This window comes from Pectinophora gossypiella, chromosome 26 (genome assembly GCF_024362695.1).
Source record: "Pectinophora gossypiella chromosome 26, ilPecGoss1.1, whole genome shotgun sequence".
Classification (NCBI taxonomy): Eukaryota; Metazoa; Arthropoda; class Insecta; order Lepidoptera; family Gelechiidae; genus Pectinophora; species Pectinophora gossypiella.
Genome location: NC_065429.1, coordinates 1,249,289 through 1,267,500, shown reverse-complemented (window position 1 = coordinate 1,267,500; position 18,212 = coordinate 1,249,289). Strand labels below are relative to the sequence as shown.

Genomic DNA, 18,212 nt, shown 5'->3' with positions numbered 1-18,212 from the left:
TTCTGACAGGCGGTTTAGAAGATAGGTGGGAACAGACGGGTTTGGGGATCCTTCCACTACCCTGCCTGTATTTATACGAAATGGCAAAATTTATGAAATGTTTTCAGGGTCAGTATTATGATCAGGTTAAAGATGTTGTTAAAACCAGTAACTTGCGAGATATGGACAGACTGGTTATCAGAAACGTCCCAAAAACAAAACGCTACCAGAGGAATTGTCTTTGGATGGGTATGATAATTTATAACAATATACCAATCGCAATAAAATAAGTACCTACTTCAAAATTTAAAAAACATATATATAGCTGGCTTCTTTACCATAAATTTTATAGCGTTAAAGAATTTTTATCCCAAAAATATTGAATTGGAAAAATGTGGTGTAAATTATATAAATGATAATTATTGGAAATGTTTCTGTAACAATATTTGCATGCTATTGTTGATAGCTGATAAGGAGAGACTTTTATGAGCATCCATCTATTAATGTACCCTTTTCAAAAGCAAATAAAGAGTATTTCTATTTCTTACCTGTTAGGGAAAGACAGTTCACATTGGTTGCATTTGTATAAGAAATTCTCGTTGGCATGCTTCATACGACGATGGACTTGAAGGTACGTCCAGTGGAGGTACGAACGACCGCAGTCCTGGAGCAACACATACAAAACATAAAGAAAAAAACAGCTTGTTGTGTTGATTCTTTTTTAAAGAACGTCTAGGGCCTTGGGCCGAGGTTCTTGCCGCTTCTTTTCCCCGGCTATACAGGTCTTCTTCTTATCGTGTGAGTTGTGAGGTGGATTACCAACCCCATCAACCCTGGTGTCAGGGTTATCATTGAGCCGCCAAAGGCCCCTGAAATGGTTCATGTAACGGCTACTCTCTTACATCAGTAAATAGTAACCGGGTCCAACGGCTTAACGTGCCTTCAGAAGCACGGATCATCGTCCTTCGGACAATCAGGTGATCCGTCTGCAATGTCCTAGCCAAACTAGAAATCACTTGTGATTTTTGTGTTATGTCCCCACCGGGTATCGAACCCGGGGTCTCCGGATCGTGAGTCCAACGCTCAACCACTGGACCAAAGAGGCCGTTAAAACATCACTCCCCCTCAGACCCACACAAGAAGTATACCTCGCAGAGGAAGTGCTTCACGACTGGGAAGTCTCCATATCCCAGGATGCCGGTACAGGACGGGCCAGCTTGAGGAGTCGCCGTGTCCAGGCGCTTCTTGGCGTCCGCCAGCGAGCGCTTGTAGAACCCGTGGGTCGTCTTGTGGGTTGTGCATCTGGGAGATGGGGTTAGGCAGGTTTCTTTCAACCGACTTCAAAAAGAGGAGGAGGTTCTCAATTCGTCAGGACGTGATGCTTATTGTAGGTTTGCAGCATATAAGATTTTATTTAGTTTTTATTTTAACATTATTTTATCTAATTAAAACATATAATAACGTGTTGTTACCGCGTCTACCTACTCCAATCCAATCTCATCAGTCGTCCCGTGATCATGGCACTTGCAACAGTGTCGAAATATCGGGAGTCTCATATCCCTGATTTAAACGCGGTAAGAACCCGTTATTATGTGTTTTAATTATGATAATAACCGCGTAAAGATACAACAATGTATTATTTTATCTACAAATGGGAAGCGCTGAAGGCTCTCACCTGATACATAATTTAAGACAACAACATAGAATAAGGAATAATACTCCATATAGAATGGCAACTTTCCGCCCCCCACCAGCGGCTGAGCTAGGTTTACCTCACCCCCTCGGTCTTACTTTAGCCTTCAATCGTATGGCGTCAGACGTCACACACAGATACGCGTGTGAAGACACTACTCTCTTCATGCAAAACGAGGTGTTTTGTGTGAAGTGACCGGGATGTTTTTTTATGGCTGATTCCTGGTTGTGGTTTTCACTAACACCCTGTTCACAGTTATACACACCCTTTATTCAGGGTGTTAGTGATATCGTAACGAACACTTTGAGGGGTGATTCAGACCATGATTCTGAGTTGATATCAATTGGAATTTACATACACATACATACATAAACTCACGCCCGTAATCCCAAATGGGGTGGGCAGAGCCACAAGTAATCAAAGACAACTTGCAGCCACTGTTTGAATTTTCACAATTGGAATTTCCTGTCAGAAAATTCATGGAAATTTTCAGTTCCATACATTTGCGACGGATTATTCCACTTGATACCCACTTCCACTTGCGTCGTGGCTCACGCCGCGACTACTGCTGAGCGAAGTCCTTTTATTCCGGACGCCACCGCAGATGATCGGGCCGTCAGTAAAAAAAAAAAAAAAATTTCAATTCAGAATCATGATCAGAATCAGCCCTCGAAGTTTTCGTTACGATGGACAAAACGAAAAACGAAAATGGTGATGGATGGATGGATGATTATGAATGAATGAATGAATGAATGAATGAATGAATGTATGTTAGTACCTGGAATATGTGGCGAAGCTAACTTTACAGATGTGGCACGTGAATGGATTCTTGACGCCCTTGTGTATCACGCGGTGGTTGTTCAAACCGCTCTCCGAGTAGAATACACTGAAATAATAATTTATTATCTGTGATCAGTCAGATGCCATTCCTGGAGATGTTCCCGTTGTAAAAACTCTTTAATATTAAGAACACTGTCTGATTTTATTTATTTATTTTGAATGATTTAACTGAATTTACATAGATCAATTTATATGGCGATAGCGATTGCTATCGTCAAACTCAATACTTAATTCAACCTGTTGCTGTGCAGCCCAGGCAGTAGATAATTTATGGTAACCGGCTAGTTTGGGAACTACCGACATTAGAAATTGTTAACTTTATTATAAAATATTAGAATGTTGGGTTCATTTTAGCACATTTTGTTGGTCTCATAGTGATTTTCTGAGTGATTGTAAACTTAATAATTATTTACCACTAATAGCATTTACGCGTCCATCCGTTACTCACTAACATAATTTTAATTTAAGGTATATTGTATTTCTCTAGTTAAGTGAATTGTATTCTTTTGGAGAAATAAATTTCTCAAACCGTAACCGTATTTCCAATCCCGGTGGGGACACATCACGAAAATCACTTTGAGATACCTAGTTTGGTTATAGGACATTACAGGCTGATCATCTGATTGTCCGAAAGAAAGATGATCCGTGCTTCGGAAGTCACGTTAAGCCGTTGGCCCGGTTACTACTTACTGATGTAAGTTATAGTAGTCGTTACATGAGTCATGTCAGGGGCCTTTGGCGGGTTAATAGTAACCCTGAAATCAGGGTTGATGGGGTTGGTAATCCACCTCACAAACCACACGATAGAAGAAGAAGATTGTATAACAGTATTTAAAAAAAAAGTCTAGTGGAGTAGGTAGATCCATAATTTCCTTCTTCATATTCTTTTTGCCTTCTTCGTACTTCTCTTCCAATGTCATCAGTCATCCCATGATCATGGCACTTGCAACAGTGTCGAAATATTGGGAGTCTCATATCCCTGCTTTACACGCGGTAAGAACCCGTTATTATGTGTTTTAATTATGATAATGACTGCGTAAATTTAAAACAATGTATTTATCTGTCAGTGTTGCATGTCGTAAAAATATGACAGAATTTTATGTGCATTTTAACAAACAAATAAAATATGGTACGTACTCCTCGCAGTATTCACACCTGAACGCCTTTTCGATCTCGACGCAGCGGATGATGGGCCTGGCGGCGTCGGCCACCCTCGACAGCAGGGCTTCGGCCGCCGCGCCGTATGCCTCGCGACGGATCGGCTTCGATAGCTTCGGGGATTCTGAGAGGACACCAAACACATAGCACGTAGCATAAGCACTGTTTGTGTCTGTTGCTGTTTGTTTGTATAAAACAAAGCATTCCACTTGATATCAACTCAGAATCATAGCCTGAATCATCCCTCAAAGTTTTACGATGTCACTAACATCCTGTATAGGCTGTTTATATTATGTATGTACAGTCATGAGCAATATAATGTACCCACTTTAGGACTAGACCGCTGCGCCACCGAGCTCCTCCTGTAGTAATATATCACGAGTATTTTTTTTTTCGGCAAACGCGCGATACTGAACCGAAAAGCGGCGTATCGTGCAATTATTTTGGTAGGTACTAAAAATACACGTGATATAGGATGGGGGGGGGGGGGGTAGTAATGAACCTCACCATATATCACTTATGACAAGCCGCCATTGCTAGCCCATTAATGACGTACAGTCATGAGCAATATAATGTACCCACTTTAGGACTCTGTCGCACTAACATATTTGACGTTTAGTGAGACTTACAGTTCAATTTGTCAAAAAAGTTAATGTGACATGGTACCAAAGTGTATACATATTAATGCTCGTGACCGTAAGTGGGTGTAGACTCACCAACGATCTGCACAGTGTGCCTGACAAGCCCGCTGGTCGGCGACAGCTGCACTGTAACAGCCTCTTCCTCCTTCAGCTCGTTGGCAAACTCCTCGATGCACTCCGGAGATCTTGTTACATGTTCCTGGAAAAATAAACATGCATAAACTTCCAACGTAGTGCCACAGGTTCGAATAGCGGTTCGGGCTCTATGTAGGGAGCACTGGTACAAGATGATGATGATGTCCTCCCAGACGTATCCGTCGACGGCGACACCCTTAGCTAGTGTTAGCCTGGGCTCTTGCATGGGCGCGGGCGTGACTAGCAAAACCAAATTTAGTTTTGAAAGTTATGTTGCAAGAAGCACAATAGAGAGTCCCATTTGAGTAATAAGTGTAGTGGTAGGAGGGCTGGGGTCGAGTTTTTCGGATCTGGCGTTTGGCGTCAAGATCATCAAGGCGGGTTCGTTCAAAGTTTTTTAATCCCGATTCGACAGCAGATCGCCAGTCCGATATCTGAGTGGTAAGCTTCTCCCACGATTCACTAGACGTGCCAATAGCAGTCAGATGACGTTTCAAGACATCCCTGTAACGCAGGTATTGGTGACGCAGGTAGGTATTGGCACTGGTCATACACATAAATAAACTCACGCCTATTTCCCACCGGGGTAAGCAGAGACTATAGAATTCCATTTGCTTCGATCCTGACACACTTCTCTTGCTTCCTCCACATTCATCAATCGCTTCATACACGCACGCCGGTTCAGAGTAGATCGTATTAAACCTTTTCTAAGGACATCTCCAATTTGGTCATCGTAAGTCCTTCTCGGTCTTCCTCTGCCAGCCCTACTAACAACTTTCGCTTTATATACCGCTTTTGCAATTCTATTATTCTTCATCCGGTCTACGCACTGGAAACACTGGTAATTGTAATAAAACCCCACACAAATAATTGAATGAACTGTATTACTTAGGATATTATATTAAATTACAAGATCCAAACATTGAGACGCGTTGGTTTGCCTGCGCTAGAGATGTGACCGTTAGGTAGACTATTAGGTATATCCCATACACTCTAAACAACTGAACTGACTTAATAGGGTAATTAAAACACATAATAACGGGTTCTTACAGCGTTTAAATCAGAGATGAGACCGAGAAGGACTTACGATGATCAAATTGGAGATGTCCTTAGAAAAGGTTCAAAACGATCTACTCTGAACCGGCGTGCGTGTATGAAGCGATTGATGAATGTGGAGGAAGCAAGAGAAGTGTGTCAGGATCGAAGCAAATGGAATTCTATAATCTCTGCTTACCCCGGTGGGAAATAGGCGTGAGTTTATGTATGTATGTATAAGACTCCCGATATTTCGACACTGTTGCAAGTGCCATGATCACGGGATGACTGATGAGATTTGAGTGGAGTAGGTAGATCCAGTAGTGTGGACAGTGTCGAAATATCCTTGATTTAAACGCGGTAAGAACCCGTTATTGTGTGTTTTAATTATGATAATAACCGCGTAAACCTAAAACAATGTCTTAATAGGGTAGTTTCCAACTACTACTAGTCAACAAAGTAGTTGGAAACTAGCCTAAACATAGCTAGCAAGGAGTGGCTGTATATATTATACACCTTTGTCTACGGCTTCTGGGGTATCCTCGAAGCATACCATTATGTTGTTATGCTGTGTTATGCTATGTTATACTGTGTTATGCCATGTTATGTTATGTTATGCCATGTTATGCCATGTTATGCTATGTCATGCTATGTTATGCTATGCTATATTATCTAAATATATAAAAGGAGAAACTGACTGACTGACATATCAACGCACAGCCTAAACCTAGGCACTTGAAATTTGGAAGGGACGTAGCTTAGTTACCGTAGAGGTGCACTAAGAAACGAATTCCCGGTATTCCCACGGGAACGGGAATTAGCGAGAAAGTCCTTTTGTATGAAAAAATCTTAACTGCATAAGTTAGATGCTTGAAATTTGATATGCACTCCCACACACACAAAGATCTCTCTTTTATAACACGCCACACGGACGAAGTCGCGGGCAAAAGCTATGTTGTATAATATTAGTGTGGTAATGTGAGGGTGCTGGTGTCACCTGCACGTGCTGCGGGTCCCGGAAGGCCCGCTCGCAGACGGCGCAGACGAGCACGAGCCGCGGACACAGCTCCTCCTCGTGCGCGCGCAGGTGCATGCGCAGCCGCGAGCGCCGCGTCAGTTGCTTCAGGCAGATGTGGCATTGGAACGGCTTGATCTGGGGAGGGGGGTATCACCATCTTCTATCGTGTGGCTTGTAAGGAGAATTACCAACCTCATCAACCCTGGTGTCAGGGTTATTATTGAGTGGTTGAGTGTTATGCTCACGATCCGGTGGTCCCGGGTTCAAATCCCGGTGGGGACATACGACAAAAAATACTTTGTGATCCCTAGTTTGGTTAGGACATTACTGGCACCAGATTGTCCGAAAGTAAGATGATCCGTGCTTCGGAAGGCACGTTAAGCCGTTGGTCCCGGTTACTACTTACTGATGTAAGTAAGTAGTCGTTACATGAGCCATGTCAGGCGCTTTTGGCTGCTCAATAATAACCCTGACACCAGGGTCGATAAGGTTGGTAATCCACCTCACAACCCACACTTCTTCTTCTATCGAATCGAACCCAGGACCTCCGGATCGTGAGCCCAACGCTTAACCACTGGACCACGGAGGTCGTTACAACCCACACGATAGAAGATTACCTGAAGATGCGTGACGCCGTGTTCGTCCAACGTCTGCTTGTCCAGGAACCGCTTACCGCAAGTGCCACACACATAGCGCCGCGTGTCAGTGTGGGTGCGGCTGTGCTTCGTCAGGGTCGCTCTAACATGACAACAACATTAATTATCATACATAACATAAACAGCCTGTATACATCCCACTGCTGGGCACAGGCCTCCCCTCAATCAACCGGAGGGGGTATGGAGCATACTCCACCACGCTACTCCAATGCGGGTTGGTGTTTTTACGGCTAATAGCCAAAAAAAATTAAAAAGATAAAAAATATCATAAAGCTGCTTAATTCTAGTAACTACGTTTGACTTAAAGTCTTAGCCTCTGGCGAGTGGGTGGATCTATATTCTATATAGCCCTGCCTAACCTTTTAGGGATATAGGCGTGATACTATGTTATTTTATTGTTGTTAGAGTATTATACAATTCCGGATACAATTTTATTTTAAACAACATTGTCCCAGAAAGCACAAGTCAAACTTTAAATATTTCTATGCTTGATACAATATGAACTAAGAATAAAGCAAAAATACCCTTCTGAGGTAGCATCCACATGAGAGCACCCACCTGAGACAGCATCCGCCTGAGATTGCACTTACCTGAGACGGTACCAACCTGAGTCAGCACCGGCCTGAGACGGCATTCGCCTAAGAAATCACTTGCCTGAGACAGCACCCACCTAAGAACACCTACTTGAGAGCCACCGCCTGAGAACACCCCCCCGAAGCACCATCCGCCTGAGACAACCTAACAAATCACTCACCTGAGGCATGACCTTGAAGATAGGACCCACCTGAGATGTAATGTCTTTCCACAGCCAGCGACAGGGCACTGCCAGCGGCATTGCTTGTGGTGTTGGAAGTGCTGGTGATCAAACAGCGCCGTCTCAGTCCTTAGCACCAACCTGAGACGGCACCTACCTCAGACAGCATCTACCTGAGAACACTCACCCGAAAGCATCCACCTGAGAGAGTACCGAAGTGAGGCATCACCCTGAGATAGCATAGCACCCACCTGAGATAGAATGTCTTCCCGCAGCCAGCGACGGGGCACTGCCAGCGGCGTTGCTTGTGGTGTTGGAAGTGCACGTGGTCGAACAGAGCCGTCTCAGTCGGGAAAGTGGTGTTCTCGCATTCCGGACAAGTGTATTCCCCTGTTGGGCTGAGCATGCTTGTCGTGTCGTGGAATTGCCTAAAAACAAATACGATTTGTTGAAAAATCCCGTCTGGTTTTGTAAAGGGTTAAAAATGTATGTCCTCCATGGTCCTGTAGTTGAGCGTTCGGCTCACTATCTGGAGGTCACAGTTCGCCCAATGGAAACTTCGGATAGGATATTACAGGCCACCATAATTTCCGAAATTAAGTCGCACGGTGATCCGTGCTTCGGAAGGCGACTTAATTTAAGGCGGCTTAATATGCCTTTCGAGCTTAATTTCGAAGTAAGAACCATCTTACTTACAATCAGGTGATCAAACTGTAACGTCATGACCAAACTAGAGATCACTTGTGATTTTTGTGATATGTCCCCCACGGGGATTCGAACCTGGGACCGAGGAGGATGATTTAGGCCATGATTCAGAGTTAATATCAAGTGAAGTTTTCCGTCGCAAATATCATGATTTTTTGTGTTTTATGAAATTATTTTCAATTCTATACCTTTGCTACTTATTAACTCAGAGTCATGGTCTGAATCCTCCTGAGTATTCGTTACGATGTCACTAACACCCTGTATATAATATATTTTAATGAAACTGAGACTATGTTGTACTTACATATGAAACTTGAGCCTCACTTTGGAGGTGAATGATTCGTTGCAGTCATGACAGGTCACAATCTGCGGGTCCGAGGTAGGTTCCTTGTTCTTTCTCTTTCGAGGCCTCTGGATATTGTGAACGTTGCAAGATAGGCGAAAGAAAATACATTATTAAGCTGTCTTGTTATAAACCTGAGCCCAGGAGCCGTGATAGCCCAGTCGGAAGAACACTTGGCTAGTTGCTTCAAGTAAAATCACTTACAAAAGTCACAAAAGTCAGCTAAATAAGAAAACAGAAGATAAAACTCACCACAATAAGTAAATCATTATCTCCAGAATCTACATCAACATTTCTTAATCTTCCCTGAGCCCTCTGCAAGTATAATAAATCCAGATTACGACAATTCTGGGAGTCAAAAACAAAAACAGCCTATACACGTCCCACTGCTGGGCACAGGCCTCCCCTCAATCAACCGGAGGGGGTATGGAGCATACTCCACCACGCTGCTCCACTGCGGGTTGGTGGAGGTGTTTGGGCTAGTAGCCCGGGACCAACGGCTTAGCGTTTTTGGATAATCAGGGAGTTTAAATACGTCACATTCTTCTATCGTGTGGATTATAAGGTGCATTACCAACCCCATCAACCTTGGTGTCAGGGTTACAACTGAGCCACCATATAGGCCCCTGACATGACTCACGTAACGACTACGTACTTACATCAGCAAGTAATAACCGGGACCAACGGCTTAATGTGCCCGAAGCACGGATCGTCTTATTTTTCGGACATCAGGTGATCAGCCTGTAATGTCCTAACCAAACTAGGGATATCGAAGTGATTTTTGTGATTTGTCCCCACCGGGAATCGAACCCGGACCTCTAGATCGTGAGCCCAACCCTAATTATATAAAGGGCAATTAAGGTAACCTTAATAAAGTCTTCTTTAGTTGGCACACAGATGACGCTCTCATCCTTGCTCGGTTTCCGCTTCCGGCCGCGCCGGCGGCACTTATGTACCGAGAGACTCTCCGAGGATATAAAGACTTGGCTGGAAATCACATCGAAACATCTCATCTTCTACCGTGTAGGTTGCGAGGTGGATTACCGTAGGTTGTGAGGTGGATTATCGTAGGTTGTGAGGTGGATTACCGTAGGTTGTGAGGTGGATTACCGTAAGTTTTGAGGTGGATAACCGTAGGTTGTGAGGTGGATTACCGTAGGTTGTGAGGTGGATTACCGTAGGTTGTGAGGTGGATTACCGTAAGTTTTGAGGTGGATTACCGTAGGTTGTGAGGTGGATTACCGTAGGTTGTGAGTTGGATTAGCGTAGGTTGTGAGGTGGATTACCGTAAGTTGTGAGGTGGATTACCGTAGGTTGTGAGGTGGATTACCGTAGGTTGTGAGTTGGATTAGCGTAGGTTGTGAGGTGGATTACCGTAGGTTGTGAGGTGGATTACCGTAGGTTGTGAGGTGGATTACCGTAGGTTGTGAGGTGGATTACCGTAGGTTGTGAGGTGGATTACCGTAGGTTGTGAGGTGGATTACCGTAGGTTGTGAGGTGGATTACCGTAGGTTGTGAGGTGGATTACCGTAGGTTGTGAGGTGGATTACCGTAGGTTGTGAGGTGGATTACCGATCTCATCAAACCAACAGGGCTAACATGCGCAACGCGATAAAATTATCGATCAATTCATCTATCTAGAATATTGAGTACTAATATAGCATCTAGTGTTTGAGCTTCCAGTTTTTATCCTCTAGGTACCACAAAATATTACCTGCAACTGTCACACCGATATTTTTTACGGCCATCATCTTTGTCATTCTGCAAAGAAGTTTTAATATCATCAGCTGTGGAAATGTTGGCTAACACTCCATACAAGAGACCCCCCAAAGAAGTTACGCCCTGATGAAATGCCCAGCACAACCTTGTAAATCTTTACCTTAGCTGCATCGAGGAGTATCTTCAACTGTTTATCAGCTTCATCGTCCGCCGTCTGCACAATCCAGATTTCATCATCACTGCTGTCCAGGCACTCTTGCTTCACTTCTGTCTTTATCACGAAGCCCTGATGATAACAACATATCGTTTTACACAGACACTACACATTGACGTTATCGTACACGCGCATCTGTGTGTGTGACGTCTGACCGCTGGTGGGGAGTGGGGAGTTTCCGTTCTGTACCATAGAATAAGTAATAATACGTTCTATACATATTGCTTTACCTCTGTCTTTATCACGAAGCCCTGATGTTAACATAAACAGCCTACAAACATTGTATAGCATTTTATCACGAATTTTAGCTGGACAGTATGGAGAACTATCAAAATTTAGGAACACTCAACAGTGCCGCCTAGTACAGGGGCCTTTGGTGGCTCAGTAGTGACCCTGACACCAGGGTTGACGAAGTTGGTCATCTTACAATCCACACAATAGAAGAACGTAGATAAGTAGACTACTAACCGATTCAGACTGAATGGAAGACTGTTGGGTGTCCTCAGGTTTTTCGGATTTTTCTGGAGGTTCTGCAGGGAAGGAATAGAGGGTTAGGAAAGGAAAAAGAAAGGATTTTTTGTACCTTTGATGGGTTTTCTCTTGGCCCCAGACTTGCCCGAAGGCATTGACTAGGCCTAAGATGGAGCAAGCTCACCCAGAAGGTGCCCGTTCACTCTGGCCTTGAAAGCACCCTGGTTATACGCATTCTTTGAAATTTTGGCACATGATCATGGCACTTGCAACCGTCAAAATATCGGGAGTCTCATATCCCTGATTTAAACGCGGTAACAACCTGTCATTACGTGTTTTAATCCTGATAATAACCGCGTAAACTTAAAACAATATATGTATATACAATATATTTACAAAAACATACACGCGAAAAACATTACCTTCCTCCTAAGTAAATAATTTACCTTTCGCCTCTTCACCATTAACGTTCTTCACTGCACTACGGGTGCGACTTGCGATCGGTGATGATTTGTCCTTGGGGGATCCTGTCTCTGTATCTAAAAAAAACAATATATATAAACTTCAAATTGGGAGAGTCATCAACATCTATTTAAGAGCCACGCTCTTGTCGGTGTAGCATTCTCCATGCTACTTTTTTAGGGAAAAATAGGGCAGTGGTTTCCCACTTGCCTTGCGTCCCGCAGTACTCTGTCTGACGCGAGTGTCATGGCGCCCAGAGTAGTTTCAAAGCCGTACTAGGACTCCTGTCCTTCGCCTCTGAATAGTACTGACAGTTCTGCTGCCCTCTGTCAGGTTACAGCCCCTGTGACTTGCCCCTTCCGTCGGCCGAGGTTTTTCTTGCAGCTTCTTTCCCCCGGCTATACAGGTTGTGAGAAGCTGCAGTAGTTTTAGGCGGATGAGACGTTCGTTATGTAAAAATTGACGATTCAAAGTGTGTATGTTACCTACTGAATAAAGATACTTTTGAATTTGAATTACCTTTCTTGTCTTCATCTGCAGGTTTATCAGTCTCTTCTTTATCCTCGGTCTTGACTTGGCTATCCTTGCAGTGTGCTGCTTTTAGATGGCCCTTCAGCCATTTGAAGTTCGCGTACCCTAAACATAATTGCCTACATTGCATAACAATATTTTATATTCTTTTGTGCGTCTAGGGCCCTGTACCGAGGTTTTTCTTGCAGCTTCTTTTCCCAGGCCATTCAAGGTTTTGAAATTCAGTAGTTTTAGGCAGATGAGACGTTCGTTATGTAAACAATGACGATTCAAAGCGTAACTATGCTACCTACTGAATAAAGATATTATTCAATTTGAATAAATGCATATTATGTTCATTTTCATGAAGGGATCCATCAAGTGTGTGTTTTCTCCACCAAATTGCAGTGGAGCAATGTCACTCCACGGCGTTATTTACCCGTGAGACACTCGCTATGGAATATAATCTTCGTCTTCTGTGTGGGTTGTGAGGTGGAGTACCAACCTCATCAACCCTGGTGTCAGGGTTACTATTGAGCCGCCAAAGGCCACTGACACGACTCATGTAACGACTATGTAATTACATCAGTAAGTAGTAACCGGGACCAACGGCTTAACATGCCTTGTGTCATTTTCATGGAATATAATAATCATTGCCTAATATAATAAATTATTATGCTCGTTTTGTGCATATCATCAATGTTCCCGCTGCATATCTGTGTAATAAAACCTATATGGTTATATGCCTATGTCTAGCAGTGCGTGGTATAGGCTGTTAATTTATGTTATGTAACACTCAACAACCCGCAGTGGAGCAGCGTGGTCCACACCCGTCCGGTTGATTGAGGGGACGCCTGTACCCAGCAGTGAGACGTATGTTGGCTGTTTATGTGGTTCAGTGGTTGAGCGTTCGGCTTTCGACCTAGAGGTCCTGGGTTCGAATCTCGGTGCGGCAGGTCTCAGTCTAATTTGGTTAAGACATTACAGGCTTGTGCGAAAGTAATATATACGAGCTTCGAATGGCACGTGAAGCCATTAGTCCCGGCTACTACTTACTGTAAGTACTTAGTCGTTACACGAGCCATGTCAGGGGCTTTGGCGGCTCCTAACCCTGACACCAGGGTTGGTGAGGTCGGTCGCTGATCTCACAAGACCCGAGAACACTCACCATAATCACACAGAGGACACGGAAACACCTCGCCATCGTCCAACACGTGCTTATGAGTTTCTCCGTGATCCATCACCTCTGATACTTCGGAGAATACCTTCTCGCAAAATCTGAAAATTTTTGTTTCTTACAATAAACAATCTACCCTTGATGGACATAAAAAACATAACATAACATAAACAGCCTATATATGTCCCACTGCTGGACACAGGCGTCCACTCAATCAACCGGAGGGGGTATGGAGCATACTCCACCACGCTGCTCCAATGCGGATCGGTGGAGGTGTTTTTACGGCTAATAGCCGGGACCAACGGCTTAACGTGACCTCCGAAGCACGGAATCATCTTACTTTTTTGAACAATCAGGTGATTCAAGCCTGAAAAGTCCTTACCAAACAAAGAACAGTCTTACAAAGTGATAATTATTATTATGCAATATTTACCTGCATTTCAACTCTTTTAACTCATCACTGTCGCATTGGTATTTGCCAAGGAACTCCTTAACATCATCATCAGCCTCCTCCAAATTGTCCAATATGTTATCATCGATCTCGGGACCATTCTCTATAATCTCCACATCGCTGGAACTATCCTTCCTTTCATCTTTCACGACGATCACTTCACCATCATCCTTTTGCAACGGCTGCGCGACTATTTCACCATCAGACCCAATCTCTACCTTCACAAACTCCGATTTCTCGTCCTTCTTGTAGAAACTCGACTCCATTTTGTTGTTCGAGAATTTCTTATAAACGTTGAAGTTTAGCGAGTTTATTTTCTGGAATATGTATTGCTGGTTGTTCTTTATGACCAGGTATTCGTCAGGGTTCAGAGACTGATTTGGGCTTTTCATTCGACACGGCTTGAAATTTTCTTCCAAACATTGTTCACAGATTATTTTCAACTGCGTCGACAGTTTCTTCTGGGGAGACGATCTGTGAAGTCTCTGGTCTTCGTTGTCAAAGAGGTAAAGTTTATCCAAGTTATTATCAACGTATTTATCGCATATAAAACAGTTCTGGCTCTCGGATTCAGCTATTAAAACCCCGTCAACATCGACATAGGATATTGGTTTCGTCCAGTTCTTGTGGACGAGTCTCGAAGGATCGGATTTCCGCACATGTCTCCGTTTCTCCGTAAAACCCTGGTTATCGTACGGCAACGAAGCGACAGGAGAATCTTTGAACATGTTAAGGATTTCTTCGCGAGTGTAATGAGTGAATTCGTCATTCCTTCTGTGACTTTGGAAGTTGTCATCGTAATTTTTATAGTTGTCACGGATTAAGCTTCTAGGAGACTTGTTACGGTTAACGACAGGGTTCAGCGTCGCGTAAGTCTTCGTGTTAGTCTCCAGGAACTTAGTGAACTGTGCTTCGAACCCAGAAGTGTTATTGCTGACAAGTTTGAAAGGTATCACGAAGCTGCTTCCATTGTCTTTGTTAAACCTCACAGGACTTTCAACAATGTTGTAGATCTTATTCTCAACTTCAATGCAGTCTTCGATGCGTTCAGAATCGTCGATAACATCATTGTATTTGATGAAAGGTATCCTTTCTGCCGTCAGGTCTACTGGGGGATCTTCATTGTCAAAATGTATCTGCGATGCGCGTATTTGGGTGCCGTCATCGAGGATATACAAGTCCTCAGCGTTGACTGTTGGAAGTATGGGCTCGTTCAGGTCGTTAGTGAGACTTTGTTCAGTGTTGAGAAGGAATTTGTAAACATTGTCACTTAGAGTTACAGGGTGGTTGCGAGTTATGGAGTTGATGTCCACATCGTAGCCTAGCAGAGATCTGTAAGGTAAGGATGTGAAACTATTGTGTATTTGTATTTACTAGTCTTCTTCTTCTTCTATCGTGTGGGTTGTGATGGAGTACCAACCTGATCGACGCTGGTGTCAGCGTTACTATTGAGCCGCCAAAGGCCTCCGTGCTTTGGAACGCACGTTAAGACGTTGGTCCCAATACTACTTACTGATGTAAGTAAGTAGCCGTTACATGAGCCATGTCAGGGGCCTTTGGCGGCTCAATAATAACCTTGACACCAGGGTTGATAGAAGACCTCTTAATTTATGAACTCACTTGGCTTTGAGCAGGAAGGTGTGGAAGTCGTCTCCTGGCTCTATCTGCAGGGACACCTCTTCACCATTCACATTCTCCATGCAAAGAACTAGCGGCGGTTCCGTCATCATTACCTATAGAAGAAACAGTTACTACAATTTTTTTTTCATCACCAGCTGATAAATTGTGTGACAGACAATGGTTTTTTCACAGTTACGGAAGAAAGAATAGAATACTATGTTACAATGGTAACTCCACGCCCAGCACCAATTCCGCCAACCCCGCCAACCTCACCCCCTCTGGGTCTTCATCTCCCTAGCATTATCCTGCTTTTCCTTACCTTACCTCCTAAGTTCATGGATAACAGACATTATGCATATTTATCGTTGTTTTGGGTATAAAGGGTAATAATGATGACCCTTGAAATCAGAAATCAGAAATCAGAATCATTTATTCAACGTAATTATCATGGATAAACTTGTTGAAGGTCAATGTAACATTTTTGAATTTACGTCATTTCACAAGGTGTTATGGCTGAGGAGAAGAAAGGACAAGAAACTGCAACAGCCACTTCTTATTACACCCTGGCACAATACTTCTTCCAACCATTATTATTCTGATCTTCGTCTTATCGTGTGGGTTGTGAGGTGGAATACCAGCAGAAAAATATTATTCTGATCAAAATAAAAAGAAGCAACACGGTAGCAACATAATTCTGTACATAATCTGATCCAAATATCAAGCAATAATTTTTTTATACATGTCTCTGCCATGTCTCTGTCTTACGTCAGACAGAGTACTGCGTGGCGGAAGGCAAGAGGGAAACCACTGCCCTATTTTTTCCCTAAAAAGTAGCAATCATGCTACACCGTCAAGAGCGTGACTCTTAAAAGAGTGATGGTGTGATGTCTCTGCCATTAGATTTTTGAATAATTATTTAATGAGGACATCGGTAATTAACACGTTAAATCTGTACCGCCCTAACTATATTGTTTTTGGGGACTGTAGCCTGGAAGGAAAGAGATAAATACTGAGAATTTTTGAGGAAAGAAGAGGCAAGATGATTGGACACCTAATAAGACACGACAAATTTATTAAAAACATCATAGAAGGAAAGCTAGAAGGAAAGAGAGGAAGGGGAAGACCAAGAAGAGCTTACATGGAACAGATTAAAGAAAAGGTTAACGTCGTGTCTTATAGGGAAGTCAAGGAATTGGCCATTGATAGACTGGAATGGAAAATGCTACACCGACAAGAGCGTGGCTCTTAAATTGATGATGATGATGATGATGATGAGCCTGGAAGGTCCCTCGTTTACTTTGATTGCTAACATGTAGGTACCTAAAGGCAAGGTACATGGTATGGTATGGTAGTGCTTTCCGCATTCAGACACACAGATAGCCCATTATGCGTGTAATAAGTCAAGGCACAATAGAGAAGACTGTTTAAAGTTGTCATTTAAGAAATTATAATATAATAAGAGTTGGTTTTGAATCTAAGTACCTATTATACTAATGAGTGAGGCATACAAAATTCTAAGTTAGGGTTTGAAGGTACTGAAAATAGGAAGATTTTTTTAAAACATTGAAAGTGCCAATGTAAAGTTTAGAAGAATGAAAACAAATAGTAAAATGCTTCAGATAAATATTTGTATAATGAAAGCAAATTATCAAACTCGAATTCCCGAAAAGATTTAAAAATACGTAAAGCATCGCGATAAAAGTTTAGCACGCAAAGAAAAGTTTTCGCAAAGTAGAAATTGGCTGTTATTATTTTATTTTTTCGCAATATTTTCCAGCCAAACAACATCAAAAAGTAAAAAACAAAGCCGGAAAAAATTCAATGCTAACTTTGTCAGGCGACACTGGCTGGTATACGAAGCGGCCAGTGACAAAATTCTAATCGGAAAATAATTTCACAAAATGTTGTTCACGAGAATATCGACACAATAACAATTTCCACAATAAAACAGGAAAAACTTACCAAATATAGATTTTCAGCAAGAAAATTCGCCAATTCGTTGAACAACTGGCACTTCTTTTGCAAAAAACAATTGAACTTTCAATTTCATAGCCATTTGTCAATTCAAAATAAAAACATTCTATTTCAGCATAGACATTTTTTTTTTTTTTTTTTTTTTTTTTTTTGTTAAATTTGCCCCGAGAAGGAGCAGGCAAAGGGACATAGCCATACAGCCTGGTCGGATGAAGTTTTTCTTCGTGTATTATTTCTTGAATTTGTTTTCTTTGTCTTCAATAAATTGTTTTCGAAGGCCGGAGCCATTTCTTTTGTTTAATTATTTGTCTTCGTCCAATTATCATTTTGTCAGCATAGACAATCTAAAATTTTGGACGTCAAATCCTAAATGGACGTATATAGTATTTGTTACATTGCTAATTTTCTTTGAACTTTTATGAATTTGAATCGCCAAAACAAGCAATGTATACAAAAGTATAGCCATAACCGGAAGTTGCTTACAAATCAATCAATAGTGCTGTAAGTGTTGTAGTTTTCAATTGATTATCTTTAATCGACTCGAGAATATATTATTACATTTATTTGCGAATATAATATTATTTTGAAATGGTTATAATATTTTATAAAATTTTGTTGTTATTAAATTTGTCATTTGTCATATAAGTCTAAGGGCAA

The 18,212-nt window shown here is 42.4% G+C and overlaps 1 protein-coding gene across 1 annotated transcript in view; it reads right to left on the bottom strand.

The window, feature by feature from the left end:
- The window catches only part of LOC126378285 (zinc finger protein 91-like), a 27,264-nt gene extending 9,635 nt beyond the window's left edge, over window positions 1–17,629 (bottom strand). Inside the window, exons 1-20 of the mRNA XM_050026478.1 lie at window positions 17,544–17,629; window positions 15,582–15,694; window positions 13,944–15,293; window positions 13,502–13,611; window positions 12,343–12,459; window positions 11,808–11,900; window positions 11,359–11,420; window positions 10,837–10,962; window positions 10,672–10,718; window positions 9,824–9,944; window positions 9,210–9,272; window positions 8,919–9,025; window positions 8,161–8,337; window positions 7,117–7,237; window positions 6,479–6,634; window positions 4,387–4,510; window positions 3,650–3,794; window positions 2,451–2,558; window positions 1,128–1,281; window positions 528–643 (exon numbers count right to left, since the gene is read on the bottom strand). Of these exons, the coding sequence (XP_049882435.1) occupies window positions 528–643; window positions 1,128–1,281; window positions 2,451–2,558; window positions 3,650–3,794; window positions 4,387–4,510; window positions 6,479–6,634; window positions 7,117–7,237; window positions 8,161–8,337; window positions 8,919–9,025; window positions 9,210–9,272; window positions 9,824–9,944; window positions 10,672–10,718; window positions 10,837–10,962; window positions 11,359–11,420; window positions 11,808–11,900; window positions 12,343–12,459; window positions 13,502–13,611; window positions 13,944–15,293; window positions 15,582–15,691 (3,407 nt within the window). The 5' untranslated portion in view covers window positions 15,692–15,694; window positions 17,544–17,629. The remainder of the gene's footprint in view (window positions 1–527; window positions 644–1,127; window positions 1,282–2,450; window positions 2,559–3,649; window positions 3,795–4,386; window positions 4,511–6,478; window positions 6,635–7,116; window positions 7,238–8,160; window positions 8,338–8,918; window positions 9,026–9,209; window positions 9,273–9,823; window positions 9,945–10,671; window positions 10,719–10,836; window positions 10,963–11,358; window positions 11,421–11,807; window positions 11,901–12,342; window positions 12,460–13,501; window positions 13,612–13,943; window positions 15,294–15,581; window positions 15,695–17,543) is intronic.
- Window positions 17,630–18,212: the final 583 nt, after the last annotated feature.